The sequence below is a fragment of the Impatiens glandulifera genome, chromosome 9 (assembly GCF_907164915.1).
Source record: "Impatiens glandulifera chromosome 9, dImpGla2.1, whole genome shotgun sequence".
Taxonomy (NCBI): Eukaryota; Viridiplantae; Streptophyta; class Magnoliopsida; order Ericales; family Balsaminaceae; genus Impatiens; species Impatiens glandulifera.
The window spans coordinates 26,130,526-26,156,169 of record NC_061870.1 but is presented as its reverse complement, the minus strand read 5'-3'; the positions used below and the strand labels follow the sequence as shown (position 1 = coordinate 26,156,169).

Below are 25,644 nucleotides of genomic sequence, written 5' to 3'. Positions count from 1 at the left end.
AGGCGGAAGTGTCCTTTTGATATTATTTAATTAAAATGTTTTGTGATTTTGATAGGATTTTGTGCAGATGATAAGGTTAGGGTTAAGGCTAGGCTAGCTAGGTTCTGTTTGTGGCTATAAACACTTTACCCAGTCGGTGTTTCTACCGTTGGTTTCATTTAGTACAATTTCAATGTTTCCATTAAACTGAATCAAACAGGTCTTAATGTTTACAAATAAACTGAAGCATATTATCAAATAATTTTATCACACTTAAGTTAATTTTTATTTTTATTTTGGCTTGTTTGATCTCAATCTATGAGTTAGGGTTTTAATTAGAGAACATATGTATGAATTATTATGTTAGTATAAATTTTAAATGAAGTAACTAATGAATGTATTCAAAACTTATATTATTAATTGCCTTTAATTTAAAACAATTACATATATGGCAGAATATATTTAAAAATAATTATTTAAAATAATTACATTTTTTTTCTATAAAATTAATTAAATGTATCTAGTCAATTCATTTTGTTATGGATTTAGTCCTTACAAAAGAAAAGCTTGAACCTATTATGTTATGTCAAAACCAAGTCAATAGTAATTTATAGTTATTTCAGCCCCTGAAAAAATACATTCATAACAAATTAAGACAAAAATTTGAGATCTTTTTTTTATAAATGTGATTCTTTCTTTTGAAAACAAAATCATCATTTTATTAAAAAAAAAAATTAAGTAATAAAAAAAACTAAATGTATCTAGAAACTTTAAATGTCATTCTAAAATATAAAAGAATTGTTATTATTATTTTTCATTTCTAAGATTAAAAGTTAGGAGGACTACATAAACTATTTCTTTCCCATTAGTATTCTAAATAAAAATCGAACATATACATTTACTCTCATGAAACCACTCTTTCCTTTTGAAAATAAAAATTAATTGTTAAATAAGAGTAAATAAAATTTAATCTTAATTATTTGTAAGACATTAAATAAAGATAAATATTAACAAATTTCATAAATAAAAGTGAAACTTAAGTGTATGTATGATTGAGCTCTTTACAAAATTAAAAATAAATAAATAAAATTTATTAAAATCTTATTGAACATAAAAAAAATATAGTGCAAAATTAAATTAAAAGGTATAAAACCATTTAATGCAACTATTTAAATAATTTTTTAGTCAATCTTATCATTAATTAAAATATTATTTATTTTTACTTTAAAAAATATATTTTTGTTATATTTTTAAAGAAGGTCTAAAGAAAAAACAATAATATTAATTCATAAATTTATTATTTACGAAAAGCATTTATTTACATTAAATTATTAAATTATTTGTATATTTTAATTTTATAAAATTAAAATAACTTGAGTTATATAAATGGTTAAATTTCATTCTCTATAGTCTTCACAATTCTTCAATTTTGTACATTGTGTATAAACTATGAAGATAGAAAAGAAGAAAAGGAAGCAAGAGTGTGTAATTAATGATAATATATATTCAATTTTTTTTATTCAATATTAAAATAACAAGATTCTGAATATAAATTTTATTATAAAATATTAATATTTTAGTCATTAAACTATTAATAGATAATTCACATATATAATTTTATATATAAACATTTATTTTAACATGAATTAAACTATGAATATAACAAATTTAATCCTTTAATATCAAAGTAAACATGACATCAATTATAACGTCTGAAAATTATAAAGTGTGAAAGTAATGTTATGCAAATAATTAAATAATTAATTAATCTTAAAGTTTGTTTGGATTTGAGTTATTTTAATAATTTAAAGAGAAAATTACTCAAATTATACAAAAATCAATTATTGAAAAAGTAATAATTATTTATTTTTATTTTTAAAAAGATTTAAATAGTATTTTTATATGTAAATAAAATAATAATTTAAAATAAAAAATATTTTAATATTTTAAATAATAAATTAAGTAATATAATTAATGAGAGATAAATTTTTAAAAAATCTTATACAAATTAAACATCATTTTACTCTTTCTTATTAATTTATTATTTTTTATTTTATTTATATACATTAATAACTTTTTCTCTATAAAAAAAAGTTTTATTTGGAGTTAAATTTATAATTATTAATTCTATTATAATTTAAAACTATTAAAATTGCATTACCAAAAATGGTAATTTCGAAATTATTGGTAACAAAAAGGGTAAAATTGTAATAAACCGTCCTTGATGGATAAAATAGGAAAGGGTAAACTGGGAAACTGTATCCTCCCGCGCTAGCCGCTAAAACTATAAACAATAATAATAATAAAACCCTAAACTAATACCCTTTTCCATTTGTCTTATTTACACAAATACCATCAATCACATTTGGACAAAAACTTCTTTCACACTATACCTCCCTATTCAGGTATAGCAGTCAAAATCGCCGTAAATCTCCCCCTACGATCGCGACCGCTCCTCCCCCTTCTACTCCCTAACTCAGACGCCGCACGACCACCGCCGTTTTCCACCACCTTCATATTACTAACCATTTTCCGGCAACAACCGCTCTTTATAAACGCCGAATTAGCTTTCACAGCCAATGCCGCCATCTCCTCCGCCTGTATCGGCCGCTGTAATCGACTCAAAGGTATCGCGAAATATAACTGACCCGGCTGAAGTTCTTCATCGGCGTTAATGGCGGATAATACATCGTTAAATTCCATCTCATCGGAATTACAAATAAAACACGTCGGATCTTTCTGCATTAAGAATGAAGCTTTAACTGGGTATGAGAATTCTTGCAATCTTCCATCATGCATTATCAGTTTTGCGGTAGCGACGCCGGTGTTAACCTCGCACGAGCTACAAATCCCCATCTCCGGCGACCGGAAAGTTATTTCTTGGTTCAGGATTTATCCCGGCCGACGATGAACAATATATATAGAGAGAGAGAGGGAGGGGGGAGAGGATTGTAATTATACACGAGGGGCTAGAAAACTGTACAGGCATGACACGTCAGATAAAATGAAATATAAAATAATAAAAAAGAAATAGTTTCTTGAGAAGTAGGGTTGACAGGCTGGAAATTGGTGGATGACAGGTTGTAATTCCAGGGATTTGTGTACTTTTTATTAGTGGGACCCACTTTTTATGCCCAAAGTTACGGAGTTGGGACTGTTACATTTCTTTTATTACCTTTTTACCATACAATGACGTCACTACTTCAACTAATAAAATATCTTCTTGTTTTATTTTTTTATTTTTTTAATTAAATATCAATATTTCTTTTTATAGAATTTTGTTTGGATTCATTTCTTTATTAATTTTATTTATATTACTAACAAACTAGATGTTGATTTGTCAAGGGACTTGTTTGAACTATTCATTTTATCCATTGTTCTATTAATTAATAATAATTGTAAGCTTAATTATTTTGTATTTAATCAATTATAGCTGATTTTTTAAAAAATAAAATAAAATTTGAGTGAGTATACTTTAGAATTTACTTGAAAATAGTTTATTTAAATAAATGGAAAGCTGGAAAATATTTTCTTTTGTATTTATATAGGGGATGCTATTATTATGATTGATTCGGTTTTCTGATCGATGTGGATACAGTTCAGACCATATAAGAAATTGGTTTTTCTTTTATTGTTCATATTTCCAATAAAAATAACTAGTTTTGTTTTTTTAAATTGCAACAAATATTTAAATATAAATCTCATACCCTCATTATTAATACTATTTTTTATATTTTTAACTCTTTAAAATAATTTAATTATTAATTTTTTTTTGTTTATGACATTGAATGTGACTTAATATTTTATATTAAAAATATAGAGTTTGAAGATAAAATTGTCGGTTGAGACAAAATGTATATAGTGGAAATCGCGAAAGTACGTGTAAGGATGGAAAATCACAAATTAAAAAATTAATTTCAATTTTATTTAAATATCTTTTCATTTACATATGAGACAATCTAATTAGAAATAAAAAGTCACTACAAAAGATGAATGTTCAGTTTATTTATGACTAAACATTCGAACAACTACCATCATAATTCAAACAATGTATTAAACAATTCAAAGTTACATTATCAACTTCAATTAATAAATTTTAATGAATGTTGGTACGTTTACGACAAACATCGAACGACTCCAATAGTAATAATTCAAATATAATTATACACAATTCAAAGATACATTATGAATGGTATGTTTTGAATGTTTCGTGCCTTTAAGACAAAACATCGAACAACTCCAATAGTAATAATTCAAACACAATATTACACTATTCAAAGTTACATTATGAACAATGACAAAATTACAAACTTCAAATAATAAATGAGACATTAATTATTTTATAAATGCTTTTTTTTGGTACATTAACCACAAAAAATTGAACAACTACGATAGTAATAATTCAAACACTCTATCACACAATTCAAAGTTACATTATGAACATAAATGATAAAATTGCAAACTTAAAATAGTAAACAAGACATTAATTATTTTTTATTGTTCAAAATTTCCAATGAAACTTGCAATAAATACTCCAAATTTTAAATTTGACTCAATTATTATTCTTGGTCATTTTTTTTTTTGTAAATTTAAAAAGTTAATGGATTTCAAACTAAGCTAGTAGTGTTGTTGTATATAACATGCAAAATATATATATATATATATATATATATATATATATATATATATATATATATATATATATATATATATATATATATATATATATATATAATTGATGAATTTATAATTAGATAAATAGGAAATAATGAATAATAGAAATTAATTGTGAATAGAATAAACACATGTGCATGCACGCACGCCCTCATTAATTAAGCATTGCGGTCTTAGGACTCATCATGCATAAACAGCGAATAAAATTCAATTATATACATTATTCTATATGTCTTATCATTTATTTAATCTATTAAAAAAATATTCATTCATAATTAATTACCTCTATTATTGATTCATCATGCATGACTGCTTGTTTAATGGACAATTTTCATGTAATTTGTCAGAAATTAAATAGATATATTCTACTTTTATATCAAATGAAAACTTTAAATATTAATGCTAGAAATAAAAAAAAAGATTTTTTTATCTAATCATGTATATATAAAGTCTGAAGTTTATTTTATTTTTTATTTTTTTGCCAATCCATAGTTGATCAACATATATGCAGATATGAAACTAATGGTTAAGGAATGATTGTTTGTACCTAGCTATAAACAAATGATTAATAGTGATACAAATATTGAATAATAATGAAACAGGGGTTTAATAAAAATTAAGAAAATAAGTGAATAAAAACATGATGTTCCCTACCAAATATATATAGTTGGGAAATCTAACATTTGAATTATATTTGATCTCACTAGCTATATAGCTAACTAGGTTTTTAATCCATTTGATAATTTGGATATGTCCCCCTAACATGTCCAAGACCATCCATCCATCCATCCTTATATAATATATAAAAAATAATATTGTCACATTATTGTTGTGTTTTTTTTTAAAATGGACTGCTTGTCGTTAATGATAATGAAGGATAGCTTTTTCTGAATTGAATGATTGCTTGATGGATCAATGTATATATATATATATATATATATATATATATATATATATAATTATTGAGTGATATGATAACGAAGATTTGGACCGAATCCAACCCTCTTTGAAGCTTCCTCCCACTACACAGGAAACTTCTTCCACAAATTTTATATATTTCTTAATACAAATAAAATCTTAATTAGCCGCCTTCACCATTTTTTAAAAATTTGTTTTCAAGACACTACCAGCTCAGCCTTGATACAAGATTTTTTTTTTTTTTTTTTTTTAATTTGTGAGACTATAGGTATATTGAGTTGTGTTACATTAGTTTGATTAATATTTCGGTTGAGTTTGAGTTCACTTTGTTTGGAGTAACATACTGAGATGAGTTAATTTGAGAAGTTATGGAATAGTACATTTATGTATATACTTTAAATATATAAGTTTTTTTACAAATATATTCCATCCATGGAGAGTATTGACGGATGATAAATACATAAAAATAAATTGGTTAATTAGGATGACTAATTGGAGACAATAATCTTGCATTAAGAGTGACATCAATATGAATTTTACTTTGAAACAAGATAGGTATTTCGTGTGTGATGTCGAAAACAATTGGCAGCGGTAGGGAAATTTGGGTTGAGACTAGCTATGACAATGGTATCCGAAAATCCGATACCCAAGGATATTTGATAGTCGGGTCAGTATGGGTAATTGTGATTGTGATCGTGATCGTGATCGGGATCGGGGTGAAGACGGTTGGAGATAGCCTATGATTATAATCGAACTCGCCTAAAAGATAAATAATATTTATATATCTTATCTCTTTTAACATTTCCCTATCATCTATTGTCTATACAATTTCGATTAACATTTCTCTCACATTTTCTTTTCAAATTTTATTCTCAATCAATTTTATTTTTTCACATTTATATATCTTTCACACATCAAGTTCATATTATTTCTCATCTTAATTTTAAAATTTTAAAATTCATATATATCTTAATAAATTTCAAATATATTATGTGTCACAACAATTACACTTTGTCGACCATCTTCTTCACCAATGTTATTTTCTGTGTCATAACTCGTTTCTAATAGAAATTAAAAAATGTTATTGTGGATGTGTGAATTTTTAACTAGTTAGCAATCGATTTTGGGTATATGTCGGTTTCGGTTACCCACAAGTTCAGGGATGGGATGAGCTAATATATCCCATCGGATCAGTTTGTGGACGGGTAGTTAAGTGCCACCACGTTGCCATGCCATCCTTACTTGAGACCACATGTTCAGTTCATGTTCATGTACCGGTTATTTTTAGTATCACCAAAATTTAGTGATTATATTTGACCGATGCGTTTACTTCAAACAACGATTGAGAAGATTTACTCGGGAAAATCGATGGATGCGGTCAAGAAACTCATTAATCTTCTTGAGGATTTGCGGCCTTCATTAATGATAGTATTTTTTGGTTGCTCGTTGATGAACATTTTAATTTCGTTATTGTTTTCTCAAATGGTTATACATTGAAAAGTATAAGATTACCAATACTTGTTGGATCTTGGGATTCATTTCGGGTTCATAGGCATCTTCATATGTTGAAAAACATTACAGCAGGTCTATTGTTGAAAACAGAGCATCTTGGAATTTCAGATCATGTCTAATTGCAACCTCATCATGTCAAAATTGATAAGAACTCTCAAAAAAACCAAAACCAAAACCAAAACCAGTGACAAATTGATACGAACATAAAACATGTTATTCAGCATATCCAGCTAGCTATTATATATAAAGTTATAAACCAAACCTATAAAAAGAAAGATCTCTCTTCTTGATATGAATTAGTTACATAGAAGCAATAAACCAAAGATTGAGAAGACAAGAAGCTAAGGAAAGAGACCAAGACAAGAATGTCATAGCCACAGAAAGCTTATATCTACCGCACAAATTGAATTCTCCATGACAGAATCGAGAATTACTCATGATCAAGAAATCTGTCAAACTAGCTACAGATCCTGCTGCAGCAAGAGTAAGCATAGATAATATCCAATCTCCAATCACAATCACAAACATTAATCCAGCTTGACGAGAATTCAATTTGATGATACATATCGAATATAAATCCACCAAAGCAAATGTCATACTCCATGGTAACACCAATCCCATGATCGTCACCAAGAAACTACAATAACATTCAATTTTCATCACAAACCTTAATAACCTAACCAATCCAATCAAATAAAACAGACAATTTACCAACAAATGAAACAAACTACACTAAAAGGATGAGAATATTTACCAAAATGGAGGAAGGTTGTTGAATTGAACATTGTAACACATGAAAAGTAGGGATGAGACAGAGAATATGGCTTGGCCTAATCGCAACGCCAAGCTTGCGGTGGTACCTAAAGAACCCGGAAGTTCGTTCATCCTGGCGGCGACTCGGACGACGTCGTTTCTATCTTCTTCTTCTCATTCTCCTCCATAGATGAACTTAGTAGAGATAAAAGTATGACAAAAGAGTTCTCCTGGAATGGCAAATGGCAATGTAACAAAAAGATTTTCTTTTCCAACAAGATTGCAATTACTACAAATAATAATAAAATAATAATAAAACTATGACCATTTACTTCACTATCATAAATGCTACTTGTATTTTATTTATTTCTTATTTTTAAAATATAATTTATTATATTTGAAATTAAATTATTCTAAAGAGAGAGAATACATGCAAAGTTGAGGACTATTTATTCTGGCCTCTCATAGTGCACACGCCACCATGAAAGGACTTCATTTATTAGGCTTGTTTGAGAAAGTGGTTGTTCTTTTATTTATTTTTATACTAAATTTAATGTATCACATTAACTATTTAATTAATTTTTTTATTTATTAAAATTATTTTTTACGTTTTTAATTTTAATTAATTATTAAATAAAAATGTAGAGAAAAGGGTAATTTGGTAAATAAAAATCACTTTTTTTTTTTAATTATAATCAAACCATGTCCAAACAAAACCTATTCTTCAAACGAGGCCTTCTTCGTCATTTTTTTTTTATGATTTTTGAAATTTTATTAAAAAAGTAAATAAATAAGTTATTTAAGTTTAATTTGTTAAATTATTATATTTAGTTATGTATCTAAATTTTTAAAAATTGAATAAAATTAAAAAAATCAAATAGTTTCTTAGGACTAATTTCAAATTTTGTCTAAAATAAATTTGTATGATTAAAAAATAAGTTATTTAGATTTTTAATTTGTTAAATTAATATATATATATATATATATATTTTTTTTTTTAAATAAAATAAAAATATTTTAATAATTTAAAAAAAAAATCAATATTTTAATATTTTATAAATCAAGTGGTTGGATTAGAATAAGAGCGACATAATATAAAAAAAAATTTAAAAAATGGATAAATTTCCAAAATGAATTTCATAAAACCAAAATCAAACAAGCTCTTAGGTTAAAGTAGAAATTTTATTTTATATTTTCCAATTCGACTCATTAAAATGTCGACTTTCTTTTAATTTGATAATTTGAATGCGAAGGACATCATTCTTTTTTTCTTTTCTTTAAACAATCTTATGATCCATCTTCGTGAGATTTATCATTTTTTTTTGTTGGGTTTTGTCCATTTAACATATGAATTTAAAGGTATGGACTGAATTCCCATCACGGGTGAATCTTAGTATCTTCAAGAAATGTTTAAATTCAGGGGATCTTGTTCATGCCCGCCAACTGTTTGATAAAATGTCTGAACCAAATGTGAGGTCTTCAACTGTATTAATAGATGGGTATACGAAACATGGCTATCCAAGAGAAGGGATTAAGCTTTATAGGGAGTTGCAGAGGAAGAACATCATTCAACCAGATAAGTTATTACTTCTATCAGTTATCAAAGCATGTGCTGCTTTAGCCAATCTTGATAGAGCAAAAGAGATTCATACTGATGCAATCAAATACGGGTTTGATTCTGATCTTCTACTTGGAAATGCTTTAATTGACATGTATGGTAGATGTAAATGTGCTGAATTTGCACGACATGTTTTTGGTGGGCTGATTGTTAAGGATGTGATCTCATGGACATCTATTGCTTCTTGTTTTATACTCAATGGTATGTCAATGGAAGCTCTTCAATTTTTCCGTGAAATGGGGTTTAATCGAGTTAGACCCAATTCGATAACATTGTCATCCATCCTCAGGGCATGTTCTGATTTGAAACACTTACGTTTTGGGAGAGAAATCCATGGTTTCGTTATCAGAAACGAACCGGATGAGAATGTGTTTGTTACTGGTGGATTAATAAACATGTATGGTCATTGTTCTAGTATTGATCAAGCTGAGACAGTATTCAATAATACATCTAAACACGACACTGTTTCATGGAATGTCATGTTAACTGCATTCTTTGCCAACGAAGAGCCAGAGAAAGCTCTTTGTGTATACAGTCAAATGATCGATAAACGGGTGAAATTCGATTACGCGTCGTGGAATGTTGTCATCGGAGGGTGTCTACGAAATGATCGAACAATCGAAGCGTTTCAGATTCTCCGTGACATGCAGAAACTCGGTTTCAAACCTAATCAGATCACGATCACAACCCTCTTGACAGCTTTCGCTACGTTTGAAAACTTAAGAGGCGGGAAGGAAACACACGGATACATATTTCGAAACTTTCTTGACGATATAACTTCAACGAATACCGCGTTACTCTTCGCATACGCTAAATGCGGAGAATTGGAAGCTTCATGTCGAGTGTTCGACATGATGAAGAAAAAGGATAAAACGGCGTGGACCACAATGATCGTTACATTTTCGCTCCACGGAGATGGGAAACGAGCGTTATCGCATTTTCAAAAAATGTTAAACTCAGGTTTTAAACCCGACGCCATAGCTTTCACCGGGGTATTGTCCGGTTGCAGCCATTCGTGTTTGGTCGACGAGGCTCGCGAGGTTTTCAAATCAATGAAACGCGACTACTCAGTTGAACCTGATGCCGAGCATTATTCGTGCATGATCGACGTTCTGGGTCGCGCAGGTCATTTAGACGAGGCGTATCGGTTGATCCAAACTATGCCTATGGAACCAACAGTAGGGGCTTGGGGAGCCTTGCTGGGCGCATGTAGAACGTATAAGAACGTTGATTTGGGTCGTGTGGTGGCGGAAGAGCTGTTCGCGATTGAACCAAAGAACGCAGGGAATTACGCGCTTCTGACAAATATATTTTCGAATGCGAAACTATGGGAGGATGCTGCGGAAACGAGGAAGTTGATGAGAGAACGAGGAATAAGGAAGGAAGCGGGTTGCAGTTGGATTCGGGTGAAGAACAAGGTGTACAGTTTTGTTGCGGGTGAGAAAAGAGACTATTTTCAGGCAGATGAAATTTACAAGTTTTTGGAGGAAATTGGGGAAAAGATAAGGTTAGTTGGGTATAAGCCGAAAACCGAATTTGTTTTGCAAGATATAGAGGGGGTCGAAGAGAAGGAAGATATGTTGTGCAATCATAGCGAGAAGTTGGCGGTTGCGTTTGGAATACTTAACTTGAATGGTTCGTCTTCGGTTAGTGTGTTTAAGAACCTGAGGATTTGCGGGGATTGTCATAGTGCTATTAAATGTATAGCAAAGGTTGTCGGGGTTCGAATTGTCGTGAGAGATTGCCAAAGGTTTCATCATTTCAGCGACGGGGTTTGCTCTTGTGGAGATTTTTGGTGATTGCCCATGTTTTGTTGTGTTGTTTCTCCTACCCCAAGTGTAACTAGTAAATGATTTGATAACAAAGCTTCAAAATTGAAAGTATAAATACTTCGACTAGTAGGTTGTTTTATCAAGTGACAAAGGTTTTACAATGTGAACTCACCATGATAGCTCTTAATAAAAGCTCGGATTTAAAAATGGTAGTAGTTATGCTAACCATGATAGCTCTTAATAAAAGCTCGGGTTTAAAGAGGGTAGGGGTTATGCTAACCATGATAGCTTTTACTAAAAGCTCGGGTTTAAAGAGGGTAGGTGTTAACCATGATAGCTCTTACTAAAAGCTCGGGTTTAAAGAGGGTAAGGTTATGCTAACCATGATAGCTCTTACTAAAAGGTCGGGTTTAAAGAGGATAGGAGTTATGCTAACCACTTCCCAAAATAAACTCGGGTTAAAAAAATTCTTCATGTAAGTGTATATCACAAAGATCACTTGAATGGAAGTGTTCCTAAGAGATCATATCTCAATTATTTGAAAAAAAATAAAAATCTACCTTTTCATCCACTTAGCCATCTATCTCAATTGAAAAAAAGTGAACAATTCCAACCCTTTGTCCCCTTCTTAGAGGGTTACAAAGAATCAACTCAATAGAAAAGGTCAAAATATGTAAAACAGAATATCAGTATACATTGCACCATGCTCTAACAATTAGCATAGTACAAGAGTTCTTCAAATTACACTCATTTTGAGTTAATGATGATCACTCGGATTTGAATAAACCCAAACAATTATCAAAATCAGACCAATCTTATTCAAGAAAATTTCAGCATAAAACACAAAGGAGGAGACCAACAACAACAGCAACACCAAGATAACTTAAGGCAGAAAAAACGCTTTAAACAAAAGAGACAACCAATACCCAGACAGGATAGACAAGCAAGAGTACAATGCCAAGCGTATTCGATATCCCATGGCTACGAGTTAATGCATTCCTAAACCCACCAGAAGCCTTGATGTGCTCTTGCAAAAGATAGCACCCAATAATAAGGCAAATTACAATGCTTCCAATGCTATACCTGAGGGTGTATGAGAACAAGTTTGGAGCAACAACTAGAAGAAGAACTAATGATCCTGGTATTTCCAGCCAATCTGCAATTCAAAATCCCAATTCAAAAACATTGAAATAAAAAAAAATGTCATTCTTCTAAAAAACCATAATAGAACAATGGATACCTGGAAAATGTCTAGGAAAGAACATCCTCAACACCACAGCTATGAATGCAACCCATTTTCCAAAATCCCCACTAGACCATAAATACATAAATAAATAAACAATCAAGATACTGAAATAAAGAGTAGATTAGAGAAATTGCAACATATAATAACATTAATGATTACCTAAAGTAGTTGAATAATACCACTGGAAGACTTAGAAATATATAAGGGACCAAAAGTGAAGTCAGCATATTTGTTCTCCAGTTTGTCCGATCCAATATTAGCAAGTATCTGTAAGTAAACATGATCAAAACCTAACGGATCGATACAAATGTTTGAAGATCAAAACATCTTAGGTCGAACATTGACATAAATGAAGACAATTAACAATTATACTCTACTCTGTTCGGCTATCAGGATTCAGAAATAAGATCTTTTCCATAATGGGTATTAAAATTCAATGTGAAATTAGAGTAAATTGAACTTACATGGCAGCGAAGGAGGCAATCCATTCTAGAGAAGTAGATGTGTCGACGTACCCTAGGTTACCAAGTTCGATAGCGTGGTTCAGTAGACGCTTAGAAACGATGATAAGTTCATTAATGTCGGAATGAATCAATTGAGGATCGGATTTCATTGCCAAATAGTCCATTTCCCTGACCATTTTCTCTGAATGTAAAGAGATGTAAACCAGAAAATTGATGAAGAAGAGGAAGGAGGCTTTACATTTACATTTACAGGAAACAGGAAGAGAGAGTGAAGGAGAAGATGAAGATCGTCGTGGCGCGGGTTTTTTGCTGATGGAGGAGCTAGTGATTCGCTACTACGCGTATGTATCGTGAGTTTGGACGCGTGGACGATTTAAACTTGTAGATGGAAATACCTTGGAAATTAAGAAGAAATAAATAATTGCATTATAGATATTTGAATGCTTTTAATAAATTTATCTAGGAAAATCTCTAATAAATATTATAAAAATTGTCCTTATCCGAGGAGGAAAGATGACAAACTATGAAAATTGAACTGAATTTTCCGGTTAAGGGCGGTTTTTTTGGTTGGACTTATATTTGATCGAGTATGGAATAGTGATAGTATTTATGTCACGATCAACCGATTTTGTCCTGAACACTATAAACACAACTATAAATATAAAATTACTAATATATTTATTTATTCAGTATATTTTATAAGAATTTTAAATTTATTTTTTATAATAATATAAATTTTCAATATATTCTCTTATATTTGTTTATATAATTTTATTATATATATATATATATATATTTTAGAGAATATAGTACAAACGATGCCCCGCGGAGATTTCTCGAAATCAAACGGGACGAGGATAATGATAGTAAAATAAAATTTTGAAATAAAACGGGGCGGTGATGTTAATGCATTTTCCGCCCCAAATCGTCCCATTATCATACATATCAAGGGTTGATAAGCAACACCAAAAAAAATTCTAACAAATGATAGCTAATCATCTACATATATGTTAAAAAAATAGAAACCCAACAAAATAATATGAACACACGTGGAAGTAGAGATGACAACGAGGCGGGGATGCATTTATCATCCCCGTCTCATTCTAGTTTGGAGATTTTTTTTATTATCATTCCCGCTCTATTCAATTTCTGGAATCCCCGCGTGGCACTGTTATACCATATTTTTTTTAAAAAAAAGTAAAAAAATTATATTGAATTATATTGAATTTTTAAAATATTATATATATTAAAATATATTACAAAATTATATTATTATAAAGAAATAAACTTAAAAAAATATTAAAATAAAAAAATAAGTAAATATATTAGTGGTATTATATATTTAATTATGTTCATTAGTGTTTGGGTGAGATTGGAGTGGGAAATATAAATATCATTCCAATCAAATATCGGTTAAATCAGGGAAAAGTCACTCATAACGGGGAAATTTAGATCGAAAACCACGGGGCGGATTATAATTGTCATCCCTACTTGTAAGAAGACTTTAAACTGAAAAATCCGTTTCAGTGACTCTTTATTGAAAAATGAAAAATAATTCAAGATCCGATAATTTTATCTTCTTTGTTGATAAAAAGAGAATGAATAGAGACTCGAGAAATTATCACCAAGACAATCAGAATGAATAAGCCGTAAACGACCCACTAACTACTGAGAATATATTATTCGTATTATAAAAAATTGTAATGAAAAATTATATCTAACTAAACAAGATACTTTATTGAACAAAAAAATATAATACCTAATCACTAATCAAATATGAATGATGAAAAAAAACCGAGAAACCCATGTATTCTACATAAATTATTAGAGGGGTTAAAAAAATAACTTTTCTATTTTTTTTATTAATTTAACTTGTTGATTTGAATAATAAGATTACAAGACAATTTGTGTGTGTGTGTGTGAGAGATACAACTTTATTTTATATATAAGAGTTCAATTCGAGGTAATATTATTATTGATTAACTGCGTAATTGCATAGAATCCAGCAGTAAAACTACATAAAGTCAATAACTTTATGCAAACATGTGTGCAATGATTTTGTCATAATTGAACTTTCCAATAGACTAGTATTGTGAGAAAAAAGTTTACTCATTTATACATTAAATTATTATTTTAAAAAGATTCAATTAATTAAGCTAATTTAATTGAGATTATTATTTGTTTTATAAAACTTATTTGCTTCATTTTTATCATTTTTTTCATTCTAATTTATCTAGAATTTATATGTATTTTATTGTATTTATCACAATAAATTAAATATGAATCAATGAACTCTATATAAATGGGTTAGAAATTGAAAAGTTTGTATCTATTGCTTGATTATGGTATAGAAGAAGGCTTCAATGTTAGTAGCTTCAACGACTTTCTAAATAAACATATTTAAGAGTTGACGTATTTACGAGTTAACAAGTCGAATAGGATTGTTAAGACTAACAAACGAGCACGAACAAGGTTTTACCATAGATTCAAAAAGATAGCAAACAGATGTTGATTTACATCCCTACTTAGAAATCTATACTAACAATATTGAAATAGCATAATAATAAAACTTGCATGCAAAGCAAAAGAATAAATAAAACCGCAAGGAGTAGGAGGTCTATCGTCGACGATGGCGGTTCCCTCCTTTCCCTCGAGTCTCAACAACCGTTGATTCATGTGAATCACAAACCTGCATCTTCAATCTACACCCAAATTTCTTTTCCAACGACTTCTTCCATCCTACACCCCCGCGCGAACCATCCTCGCCACCGTTCGCCACCGATTTGTCGATGCTCTTCTCTATCACCTCCTTCATCGAACAGCATTCTCTTTCAAGTTCCTGCACTCTCGACCTCATGCTCTCCATGTCTACCGACCGGAGATTACAGATTTGTGGAACATCTATCGAACCTGTATCTTCTGAAACCAGACTTCCAGCAATTGCCTCCCGTAGCTGGAGCTGTTCGAAGAACAATACCTGCACTACCGAACGAAGTGGCAGCCGCTCATTCTGCGCTGCATGTGTGCAGGCTTCCAGCGTTAGTTTCTGGCAGTTCATTACTCCACAGATCTTCTCGCGATCCGATTCTATCAACCATGGATGCGCCTAAGGTAGAAAACATATTAAGAATATACATCTACAAGACTACAAATCGCGCATTTGATCAATTGAATTATGGAATGAAACTCTTAATTACCTTCAGATATACATCTACTGATCGATATAGACCGTCATCGAATTGTCTTGCGTGATCTGGAAGGGCAACAGCAAGCTGATAGAATTTCTCTGGTTTCAGATTCGCATCTGAAGCAATTTCTGATAAGTAACCGTCGATCAATTTACCAACTAGCATTAGCCGTGATCCGTTGTGTTCATCTTCCCCCAAGAAGAACCTCAAGATCCTCTCCACACATTCAACGTCGTATAGCGTCTCGTTTAGATATGAATAGCTAGGTATTAGAAGATCGTCAAGCGTGGCATGATCCAGCTGCGAACCTATCTTCCTCTCCAATGCAGATTTGCAGGCTTCTGATTTCAATATGTTCGCCGTCCTCAGCAATCCGAAAAGGACTCTGGTCACGTTTTGTGATTTCGAGCCATTTTCTAAGGGGGGAAGATTCGTAACTATAGTCTCTAGGATCTCTCTCTGTTCATTCTCTGATGGTATTGATGATGATGATGATGATTGTTTTCGATTGATACCTGGAATATGTTTCTTTGCGTAATGAAGGAGACTGTTCTCTATAACCTCTGGACTCAGATCTCGCGATTTCATTGACAGTATTAGGCGTTTGAAAAATGGAAGACTGAGAAGGACTAATTCGCCGAACCAACTACTAGTGCCTACAGATTTACCGGTAGATTTCCGATGAACACCGGTTTCGTTCACCGGCCAACCAAATAGAGACGGATCAGAAGCAGAAGCTCTAATGGAAATAGATTCTATACATCTATGTACAACACCGAGATCCTCCGCCATTGGTAACATTCTTTCACATGATTTCAGTGCCTTAATCGATTCCTTGACACTCTTGAAGACAGATTGGGAAAGAAACTGTTCCGTTTTGGAAATGAGATTGTCCTCCGAGTATTCATCAGTCATTTCCAGGAATTCTCCAGCGCATCGTAGAAGAACGACGTTGGATGAAGAGAGATCGGTTTTGACGCCGTAACAGAACTTGATAGCAACCTCGAAGGCCTCTGAACCTCCAGGGAAATCCGGTAGCGTGATGTAACTGCAACGTTCTTCTTCATCTTCTTCTTCTGTGTCCTCATTATCATCATCATCATTGTCTTCTATTCCTCCGTTGTCCCCTGCGTGTTCGCATTTTTCTACCTTAGCGGAAATCGATTCTTGTTCAGATATAAGGTGATGTAGCTTTCTGCTCCTCGAAATGAGAGGAAACTGTGACAGAGCATTACTTTACTTAGTGATTAGGTATAGAAATTAGCTAGTAGTCTAGTAGAGGAAATGGAAAGAATAGATTGAAATTACCTTGTGAAGATGGAAGGTCATGTCGTCGAGTTGGATTACAATGTCACTCGGCAGACCTGTGGTGCAGAACCTGATCGATCCAAACAAAGAAGAAGAAGTTGAGATCGGAAAGAAAACAACAAAAGCAATGTTAATAACTTACCATGCTTCTCTCATGGAGATTTGCTTCTCAGCTTCCATATCTGTAATCTCTGTAGCAGCAGCGGCGGAAGGAGGATGATGTACTCTCTCTCTCTCTCTCTCTCTAATCTGCTGATGATACTGCTAATGTACGCTCTCTCTCTCTCTCCTTTTCAAATTTTGGGATAGTTTTATTTATTTTTTGTTTATCCCGTAGTATTTATTGCTTCTCTTTCTCCTCAAAAACAAACTTCTGAAATTCTCTTTTCACAAGAAAAAAAAGACCATCATTATACCATTTATGGACACGCATTACTTGCCAACCGGTTTCATTTTGCTTTTTTATTTAATACTCTATTTGGATTTACATTTCATCCCTAAATTATTTTACACTAAGCTTGTTCATTGAGCTTAATCTTGCCTACCATATTTTATTTACTTTTTTAACGTTGTTGGGTACGCTTCTATCTCAAAATGCACAGGTTAAACACCTACCCCGCAAATCTACTTAAACAGATGAGTGAAACTTGTCGTTTGACGGGTTCGAACTCAAGAACTTAGAAAGAATACTTTGTCGCTCATGTACCATTCTTATTTTAGCACTATTAGGTTTCCATGGTTTCCGGACTATGAGAGGACTTTTTTTTTTTTTTATATGACTAGGAATTCAATAAATAACTATGGTTAATCATATAAGACTTTTAGGAGCTTGTTTGATATTATTTTTATTTTTTGTTTTGTTTTAACTAGGTTTTGGATAAATTTTTTGTCTTATTTAATTTTTTTACAGTTGTTTTTTTTTTAAAGTTGAATGAACATTATATTTCCGGACTATGAGAGGACTTTTTTTTTTTTTTTATATGACTAGGAATTCAATAAATAACTATGGTTAATCATATAAGACTTTTAGGAGCTTGTTTGATATTATTTTTATTTTTTGTTTTGTTTTAACTAGGTTTTGGATAAATTTTTTGTCTTATTTAATTTTTTTACAGTTGTTTTTTTTTTAAAGTTGTTTTTTTTTTAAAGTTGAATGAACATTATATCCTCTAAATGGATAAGATAAACAGAAGAGAAAATATTAAATTTTGGATAAAAATTCAAAAAAATAAATCAGACTCAAAATCTCTTATAGTTGTATTTGTGCATGGGAAGATTAAGTGAAATTAAAATTTAAAAGAGATACTTTCAAGATTATATGGATACTAATTTATATGATAAGAGTGTTTTGAGTTTAGTCTTTGTTGATACTGTCTTTAAAAAATATTAAATTTAATGGTATATAAAGAATTATATAATTTATATTTATTATATTAAATTTATAAGAAAATTAAGGCCTTGTTTGGATTTGGGTTTTCCAAATAACCCAACAAAATCAGATATTACTTCACTCTCATCCATCTAATCAATTATTTCATTAACCAAAATACTTAAATATTTTTTATTTTATTTATATATATCAATACTTTTTAATCTTTTTTTTAAAAAAATATCATAATCTTCTTAAAATCATAATAAATAATCATATTTTTCTCTCCCAATGTTATTTAAATAAACTGAACAATACCTAGTATAATAATTTATTAATAATAATGATATTATTATACTATTATAATAATGTAATAATATTTTATAAATATATTTTTTATATGTTTGTCTTTTATTCATTTTATTTATTTACTTGTATTTTAATAAATAAAAAAATAGTTTGGTATTGATTTGATTATTACCTTTTATATATATGTGACATTTATAATAGGTAAATTAATGAAAAAATATCACTTTCAAATAAAAAGATTTACATAAATTATTAAATTTGAACACCAAAATTAATAAGATAAGTCCTATAAATGAAGATAGAAGAGGTAACATTTTGAGGTGTATAATATCAATTTATATATAGAATCATTAGAAATGTGATTGAGTTTATTATCCCTATTAGAAACATTTGATTTTATAGAGAATCAATTTAACATTACTTAAATTTTCTTCCATTCAATTTCCTTTTCATCACTTTAGTTATACTTAAATCTTATTTCTAACTATATTAATACAATAGTATGAAATTTAGTATAAAATAACCACTCTCTTAGTCTCTTATGACATTCACCAAATAAAATTGTGGGCTAACCTATAATTCATAAACCCTATTTTAACATATTATATATTTAAGTATTTTTTTTTTTTATCAAAAACACCACACTTTTTCAAAATTATACCTATAGTTAAAAAAATATTTTCAAAAACTTGGTCTTTTTAATATCATTGGTTGCCGCTTTGTCATCGCCGTGTATAGTATTTATTGCCAAGCGAGGATAAAAAAAATGTTATCTATTATAAAAAATATCTTATATTTTTTATAATTAATTTTTGTAACAACTTTTTGATAGTTATTTCTTATTGCACTTAAATAAACAAAAAATCTACCTCGTGGTCTGCACCCTTTCCTTGCATTAATTTATTGCAATGATATAAATACAAATTGATTTTGAGCATACAAAAGAATAAAAATAAAAATAATGTAAATGTGAATGAAGATAATGTAAATACACATTTATTCATTCTTTTTTACCCTATTTTAATAATATATATATTTTTAAATTGTAGAGAATTAGTCTGATATCCACGACTACAATCATGACCATCTGTTTTCATTCCAAACGTATTTGAACTCGCGACCAATCTTTTATTTTTTTTATTTAAATTTATAAAAATAAAATTAAGCCATTGTCTAATTTTCAAGTTTATATAATGAAAAGTGAATTATTTAGATAAAATATTTAAAATACAATACTATGTAATAGAAAAATATAGATTTTTGAAAATATAGATTATTTAAATAATTTTAAAATGTAATAATATTTTAATAGATAAGTTAACTTATTTGATAAATAGAAATACATGTGATATATATATTTTCAACAAAAATCCAAATAAGTGGAGATCTAACTATCTATATATATATTTCAACTAATCCATAACTATTTAAATGTGAAGATTATATATATTATTAACAAATTAAGGGTTGTGATTTCATTTGACCAATCAATCATTGGACAGAGTGTAGCTTGTGGGCAACCACACCCACTACAAAAGCATGAGACAGCTTTGTTTTTGTTCTTGTAGTGTAGGGCTTTGTCCATTATCAACAAGAGAATCATTTCCTAATCATCATCTCATTTTGCTCCCCAAAATATAAATTTTAAATAAAATAAACATAAGCATCACTATTTTAATTTGAGATATCAAGTTCCAATGTTACTGAAATTATTTAAGTTAAAATAAAATTTATAATTAGAGATTAAATTAGGTTTATTTCATCGACTCAAATTCAAAAAAACCTTATTTTATGTTTTTATTTTGTGATTTGTTGAAAAAATAACAAATTTTCTCTTAATTCTCTCTCCTCGCCCTTTTTTATTCTACACCACCGATCATTATTTTTCAAATAATCCAAGTTATTGAAATAACCTAAATCCAAACCGAACTAAAACTACCTTACAAACAAAATAAAGAAAATGAGAGATTAAACTACACTAAAAAAAATAACAAAATATACTAGGGATTAAGAAAAGAACTATTTTAACAATGTTACAAAATACAAACACAACTGAAACAAGGTGAAAACAAACAAATTGATGTACATTAATAAAAACATAAGGACACCATGCATTCTTATTCCATTTGAAAAAAAAAACCTATAAATCCAACCGGTCAATATTCATTGACCTAATTGATCCATTACATGGTCTGAGAAAGAAAGGGTCAAGGGTAATCTAAAATAGTCATTATATTTTTTTTTTGTCTGACTAATAAATATAATACCCTTCACCAACCTAGCCTTATTCAATCCATTTCTATTATTTAGGCCTATTTTATTATTGTTTATAGATTTGTGTATAGAAGAAAACTCTTATTTATCACTTTGCATCTGCAAAATAAAATAAGATTTAAAAAAAAGGATATTAATGAACTTAATTGATTTGCATAAGCATCCAAATAGTAAGGAAATTAAATTAGCCAAACCTTATTTTCCTAGAATTTATTTATGGGTTAGGAAGAACAATTTCAACGCCATGAACAAGCGGCAAGGTGGTGTCGGTTGCAGCTGCGGCAACCACCTCGGGTGGTGGCTGCAGTCCCGGCCAAGGGCGGCATGAGCAATGGTTGCCTTCTTCAATGCTGGCATAAAGGGTGGCGAGATGATTTCCACAACCCGACCACGAAAACTTGCCACATTTTTCGCATTCAACTTTGAAACACATCTTAATTTTATTATTAATATTATGATATAAGATATGTCTAAATAATGAACCTTTATAAACCTAGACCTATCTAGAGATGTAACATTGAAGTTATCTATATCTTAGTACCATGCATGAATCAACAACGTTGTTTAGAAGCATACTATACCCTTTTTCTAGGAATAATCGTTCAATATTATAACTAAATTTTTGTAGAGCATGCATATTTAATTAATAGATTCTCTACATCTCATGCCACAATATATATAATTTTTTGTTATATTTACAAGGTCTAAGCAACTTCTCTTCTTGTTAGTCAGGAAAAACAAATATTTTTTTCTTCTTAAACCAAAACCGTGATTGAAAAAAATGAACTCGACTAAGCTTGCTCTAACAAAATAAAATATAAGAGATGAAAAAAATTAAGTTAATACCCGAGATTTCTTTACAAAATTACAATATTTATTTATTTTTTAAAATACTCAATGTATTAATAACCTCTAACCCCTTGACTTAATTTTTAATCCTTGAAAGTTTTTAACACATTTATTGTATTTAGTTATTCTTAAATCTTAATTTCATAAACTAAATTTAGAGAAAAAATATAATTAATTGATTTTTTTACAAATAAAACTATACGTATTTGGTTAAATACATATTAAGTAAAATACCACTAATTTATTTTAACTTTGATAGGAGAAAAAAATGTTTATAATAATAATATTAAAAATCTTATTTTTAAATTTATAAAAATAAATTACTAAATTTTGTATCTTATAAACAAAACACTGGCATGATATCTTTTCAAAACCAGTACCAGCTTGGACAACAACCGAGTACCCAACCCAATTTCAAACCGAAAATTTCGGGTTTTAATGGGTACCATAGCATCCTGGTTTGGGGATTTTCTAATAGAGAATGTAAAATTCATGAGTAAAATAGAACAATTTTTTTTGTAATCTCATTCAACTAAAAGGAAAGGAAACAAGAGCCCTTAATTCATTAGCCCAAAAAACAGTTGAGACATAATATATAAGTTTTCAACTAGAAAGTACTACTTAATATGCCGCATCAACAATATAAAGTCTGTAGCAAAATGATTCACGAATCCTTACCTTCCTCGGTCTTGGTTTCCACTGCTTGCTTTTTTGCAGGATGTGATTCTGTCGAAACTGGGCTCAAATTAACCCTCTTGACCGACCTTCCCACCTTCCCAAGGTCTGTTACCGCAGCAGCAGCAGCAGCTCCATTTTTACTGGCAGTAAAAACAGAAGACGACTCTAGTTTTGCATTGCCCTCGACAGCCCCAACCTCTGAAGAGCTCATTAGTGCAGTAGCATTCTTTTCAGCTTCCTTTGACTTTCCAGATATTATAAGCAGTAAATCTTGAAGGATAGACTTAGGGTTAGCAACAAACTGCTGAAGATCTTCTAGCTGCAAAAGCGAAATATGATATAAAAGAAGGCATCAAAGCACTTTTGGGAAATATTTAGTAAGCACTTGCCTTCTTTTCCAGCTCAATGGAAAGGGCATTGAGAGTGTCGATTTCTGCCTCTTTATCAGAAAGCTGGATTGATTGTTCCGGTTCAGCAGCAGTTGATGCCTTTAGTTCGTTCGCAAGACTCTGCACCCTAGACTTGCACATTGATATAGCTTTCTCACAATAAGGAATTGCTTCCTCTGGTTTTGAAGCCATTTCCAGACACAAACAGATCCTGAAGTTGCTGAGTTTTACATAGTTAAGGGGAAAATCTAAATATATTATGTTTGTCATACGAAAATTACAATGATCTACAAAATGAAATTGAACTTTGGATTGTGACAAAATATCCGTTTCAAAATAGGCTCAATAAAAAACTAAATCTTCAATCTCAAGGATACAGTTCAGCCAAATGGCGACTGTTTGGTTCAACTAGATTCTCCAGAATGGATAATGCATTCAGATAATCTCTGAGTGAAGTTTCAACATCCTCTGCAGAAGGACAGGTTCAATATATGAGTGTTTGTGTATGAATGGTAATAACTTTGAGAGATTTTATCTGCGAGAATTATATTATTTAATTTAGAAAGATGCACGAGCAAACCTCTCTCAAGAGCAGTTTCAGCCAGGGCAGACAGAATATCCACTTTCTCCATTGAGTGACCTGGTTGTTTCTCAGAAATTACCCTAGCAACATCCAGCATTTTCCAGGCCAAATCTAGGTCAGATTCATCCTCATCTGCTTCAGCTGCATCATCAATATCACTTTCATCATCGCCTCCTTCCACTTTCTCCTCCAAACCTATCTCCACGTAAAGAAATCAGTATCTGCAATCTCTTGCATCGTTTATGCCCATCATATGTATCAAAAATATGTATAAAGCTAAATTGTAGGAGCAATACCAAGAGATTGTTTGATGTAGGGTTATTTAAAAATAATATGGAAAAATCTTTTGTGATGAAAAAATGGATTTATTTATAGGTTATTTGGGTTCATTGGCAATAATATCCTTTTCTTTTAATATTTTAATGTTATTAAATAAAGATGAGGGTATTTTAATGTTATTTGAATGATAATGGGGTAAGGGGTTACTTTATCAAATAAGGCCTAAGGTATTGGATAATAATCAAGCATTAGACTAGAACACTAACCCTTATCATCTGTTGCACATTCTTCAGTAACAGAGCTCTCTACATCTTCCACATTACTAGAAGCACCATTCTTAGAGGATTCACCGTTATTGGTCTTGGTGGAAGCTTCTTCTTTAGATACTAGATGAGATCCCTCCTCTTTCTTTGGCACTGAACCCAATGGATCAGACTCTTCTTGAGCCTTGTATAGCAATGCACATCCATACTTATAATATGCATTGAGACATTCTGGAGCAAGCTCTCCAAAATGAGCTACCCTGAAACAGGTGAGAAATAGAACAGAAAGGGGATAAGTTATGATTAAGATCACAAGTATTGAGGGAAGACCAGACAGTTACAGGAGAAAACAAAAATAAACGAATAGATGGGATTTGTAGCATCTATTAGAAAGCAATATGTATAGTCTTGGTGCTATAACGCGATCACTAGATAAATAAAGCTGCCAAAAACCCAATAACAAGTAGATGCACAAACCTGATTAATCGAGGCAAACTACAAAAAACATCATACTTCATTTCCATAGCATAAAATTCTTTTAATGGCATACAGCACCCACATCATTTGTACACATGTACTAAACACGATTCATTGAACAACTCAATCATCAAGGCACCTTGAATTGGTAAATCTAACTTTCTCCAATCATTCTCAACATGTTTTTTGCCCTAATATAAATCTAGTATCAGATTCATGGAATAATAAGGGTGTGTTAAAAATAAGTTATTTAGAACATCATGTAAATAGAGGATAATCTAACTTAGAATAACAATATAAATATTATATTTGAGCCTTCTGTTCAATAAGAACTCGTAAATCCCTAAATACGCGAGTGATTTAAATGAAACCAAACCTGATTTCTAGGGCGCGACTGTAGCATTCAGATGCTTCACCAAAATCGCCTTCTTTGGCTGCAACAGATCCTTTCTCCATAAACTTTTCTGCATCTGCTAGCGTGTTCTCCTCATTTGCATCGGACACTGCGGTGGAAGTCTCGGCAACGTTGCCGATGGAGGAAGTTTGAGCAGTTCCGTGAACAGTCGATCCATTTGCCTCTCCTCCGGTGGAAGGTTGGAGTTCTTTCACTTGCGGCGCCGCCATGGAGTTGTCCTGAACTTCGTTAGCCATTGTTGTGGAGTTTGAAAAGGGTGAATCAAACACGCGCGCAAATTTGGTCTTATAGCATTCGTCTCGCGGAATAAAATATCAAAACCCGTAA

General features: G+C 30.5%; 6 protein-coding genes across 6 annotated transcripts; 1 reads left to right on the top strand and 5 right to left on the bottom strand.

The window, feature by feature from the left end:
• Positions 1-2,115: 2,115 nt before the first annotated feature.
• Positions 2,116-2,871, bottom strand: LOC124916635. Its single transcript, XM_047457377.1, has one exon. It carries the CDS (start codon positions 2,833-2,835, stop codon positions 2,377-2,379), a length of 459 nt encoding a protein of 152 aa, XP_047313333.1. The 5' UTR covers positions 2,836-2,871; the 3' UTR covers positions 2,116-2,376.
• A 4,418-nt stretch (positions 2,872-7,289) lies between these two features.
• LOC124916696 (CASP-like protein 5C1) lies at positions 7,290-8,078 on the bottom strand. The gene is made up of 2 exons (XM_047457448.1): positions 7,838-8,078; positions 7,290-7,720 (listed from the first exon to the last, which is right to left on the bottom strand). Exons 1-2 carry the CDS (start codon positions 7,966-7,968, stop codon positions 7,384-7,386), a joined length of 468 nt encoding a protein of 155 aa, XP_047313404.1. The 5' UTR covers positions 7,969-8,078; the 3' UTR covers positions 7,290-7,383.
• Positions 8,079-9,094: 1,016 nt separating this feature from the next.
• LOC124914014 (pentatricopeptide repeat-containing protein At1g20230-like) lies at positions 9,095-11,406 on the top strand. Its single transcript, XM_047454471.1, has one exon. It carries the CDS (start codon positions 9,184-9,186, stop codon positions 11,251-11,253), a length of 2,070 nt encoding a protein of 689 aa, XP_047310427.1. The 5' UTR covers positions 9,095-9,183; the 3' UTR covers positions 11,254-11,406.
• A 487-nt stretch (positions 11,407-11,893) lies between these two features.
• Positions 11,894-13,237, bottom strand: LOC124914016 (cold-regulated 413 plasma membrane protein 2-like). The gene is made up of 4 exons (XM_047454473.1): positions 12,937-13,237; positions 12,632-12,739; positions 12,467-12,537; positions 11,894-12,382 (listed from the first exon to the last, which is right to left on the bottom strand). Exons 1-4 carry the CDS (start codon positions 13,110-13,112, stop codon positions 12,129-12,131), a joined length of 609 nt encoding a protein of 202 aa, XP_047310429.1. The 5' UTR covers positions 13,113-13,237; the 3' UTR covers positions 11,894-12,128.
• A 2,124-nt stretch (positions 13,238-15,361) lies between these two features.
• On the bottom strand, positions 15,362-17,750 carry LOC124914015 (BTB/POZ domain-containing protein At5g66560-like). The gene is made up of 4 exons (XM_047454472.1): positions 17,575-17,750; positions 17,433-17,502; positions 16,134-17,342; positions 15,362-16,042 (listed from the first exon to the last, which is right to left on the bottom strand). The coding sequence occupies exons 1-4, from the start codon at positions 17,610-17,612 to the stop codon at positions 15,554-15,556; spliced, it is 1,806 nt and encodes a 601-aa protein (XP_047310428.1). The 5' UTR covers positions 17,613-17,750; the 3' UTR covers positions 15,362-15,553.
• Positions 17,751-22,772: 5,022 nt separating this feature from the next.
• On the bottom strand, positions 22,773-25,644 carry LOC124915544 (protein HGV2). The gene is made up of 6 exons (XM_047456283.1): positions 25,279-25,644; positions 24,429-24,685; positions 23,881-24,078; positions 23,678-23,768; positions 23,301-23,520; positions 22,773-23,230 (listed from the first exon to the last, which is right to left on the bottom strand). Exons 1-6 carry the CDS (start codon positions 25,551-25,553, stop codon positions 22,898-22,900), a joined length of 1,374 nt encoding a protein of 457 aa, XP_047312239.1. The 5' UTR covers positions 25,554-25,644; the 3' UTR covers positions 22,773-22,897.

Bases quoted from the DNA above. Each gene is read 5' to 3' on its own strand.
- LOC124915544 (XM_047456283.1), bottom strand. From the start codon at position 25,553: ATGGCTAACGAAGTTCAGGACAACTCCATGGCGGCGCCGCAAGTGAAA. The intron at 24,079-24,428 runs GTTAGTGTTCTA...ACGTGGAGATAG, and splicing joins ATGTGCAACAGATGATAAGG to GTTTGGAGGAGAAAGTGGAA. The intron at 23,521-23,677 runs GTATCCTTGAGA...TGTAAAACTCAG, and splicing joins AGTCGCCATTTGGCTGAACT to CAACTTCAGGATCTGTTTGT.
- LOC124916635 (XM_047457377.1), bottom strand. From the start codon at position 2,835: ATGGGGATTTGTAGCTCGTGCGAGGTTAACACCGGCGTCGCTACCGCA.
- LOC124914014 (XM_047454471.1), top strand. From the start codon at position 9,184: ATGAATTTAAAGGTATGGACTGAATTCCCATCACGGGTGAATCTTAGT.
- LOC124914015 (XM_047454472.1), bottom strand. From the start codon at position 17,612: ATGGAAGCTGAGAAGCAAATCTCCATGAGAGAAGCATG. The intron at 17,343-17,432 runs GTAATTTCAATC...GCTCTGTCACAG, and splicing joins TGACCTTCCATCTTCACAAG to TTTCCTCTCATTTCGAGGAG. The intron at 16,043-16,133 runs GTAATTAAGAGT...TTTCTACCTTAG, and splicing joins CAGTAGATGTATATCTGAAG to GCGCATCCATGGTTGATAGA.
- LOC124916696 (XM_047457448.1), bottom strand. From the start codon at position 7,968: ATGAACGAACTTCCGGGTTCTTTAGGTACCACCGCAAGCTTGGCGTTG. The intron at 7,721-7,837 runs GTAAATATTCTC...ATGTTATTGTAG, and splicing joins AACAACCTTCCTCCATTTTG to TTTCTTGGTGACGATCATGG.
- LOC124914016 (XM_047454473.1), bottom strand. From the start codon at position 13,112: ATGGTCAGGGAAATGGACTATTTGGCAATGAAATCCGATCCTCAATTG. The intron at 12,538-12,631 runs GTAATCATTAAT...TTTATGGTCTAG, and splicing joins GTATTATTCAACTACTTTAG to TGGGGATTTTGGAAAATGGG. The intron at 12,383-12,466 runs GTATCCATTGTT...TTTGAATTGCAG, and splicing joins CTTTCCTAGACATTTTCCAG to ATTGGCTGGAAATACCAGGA.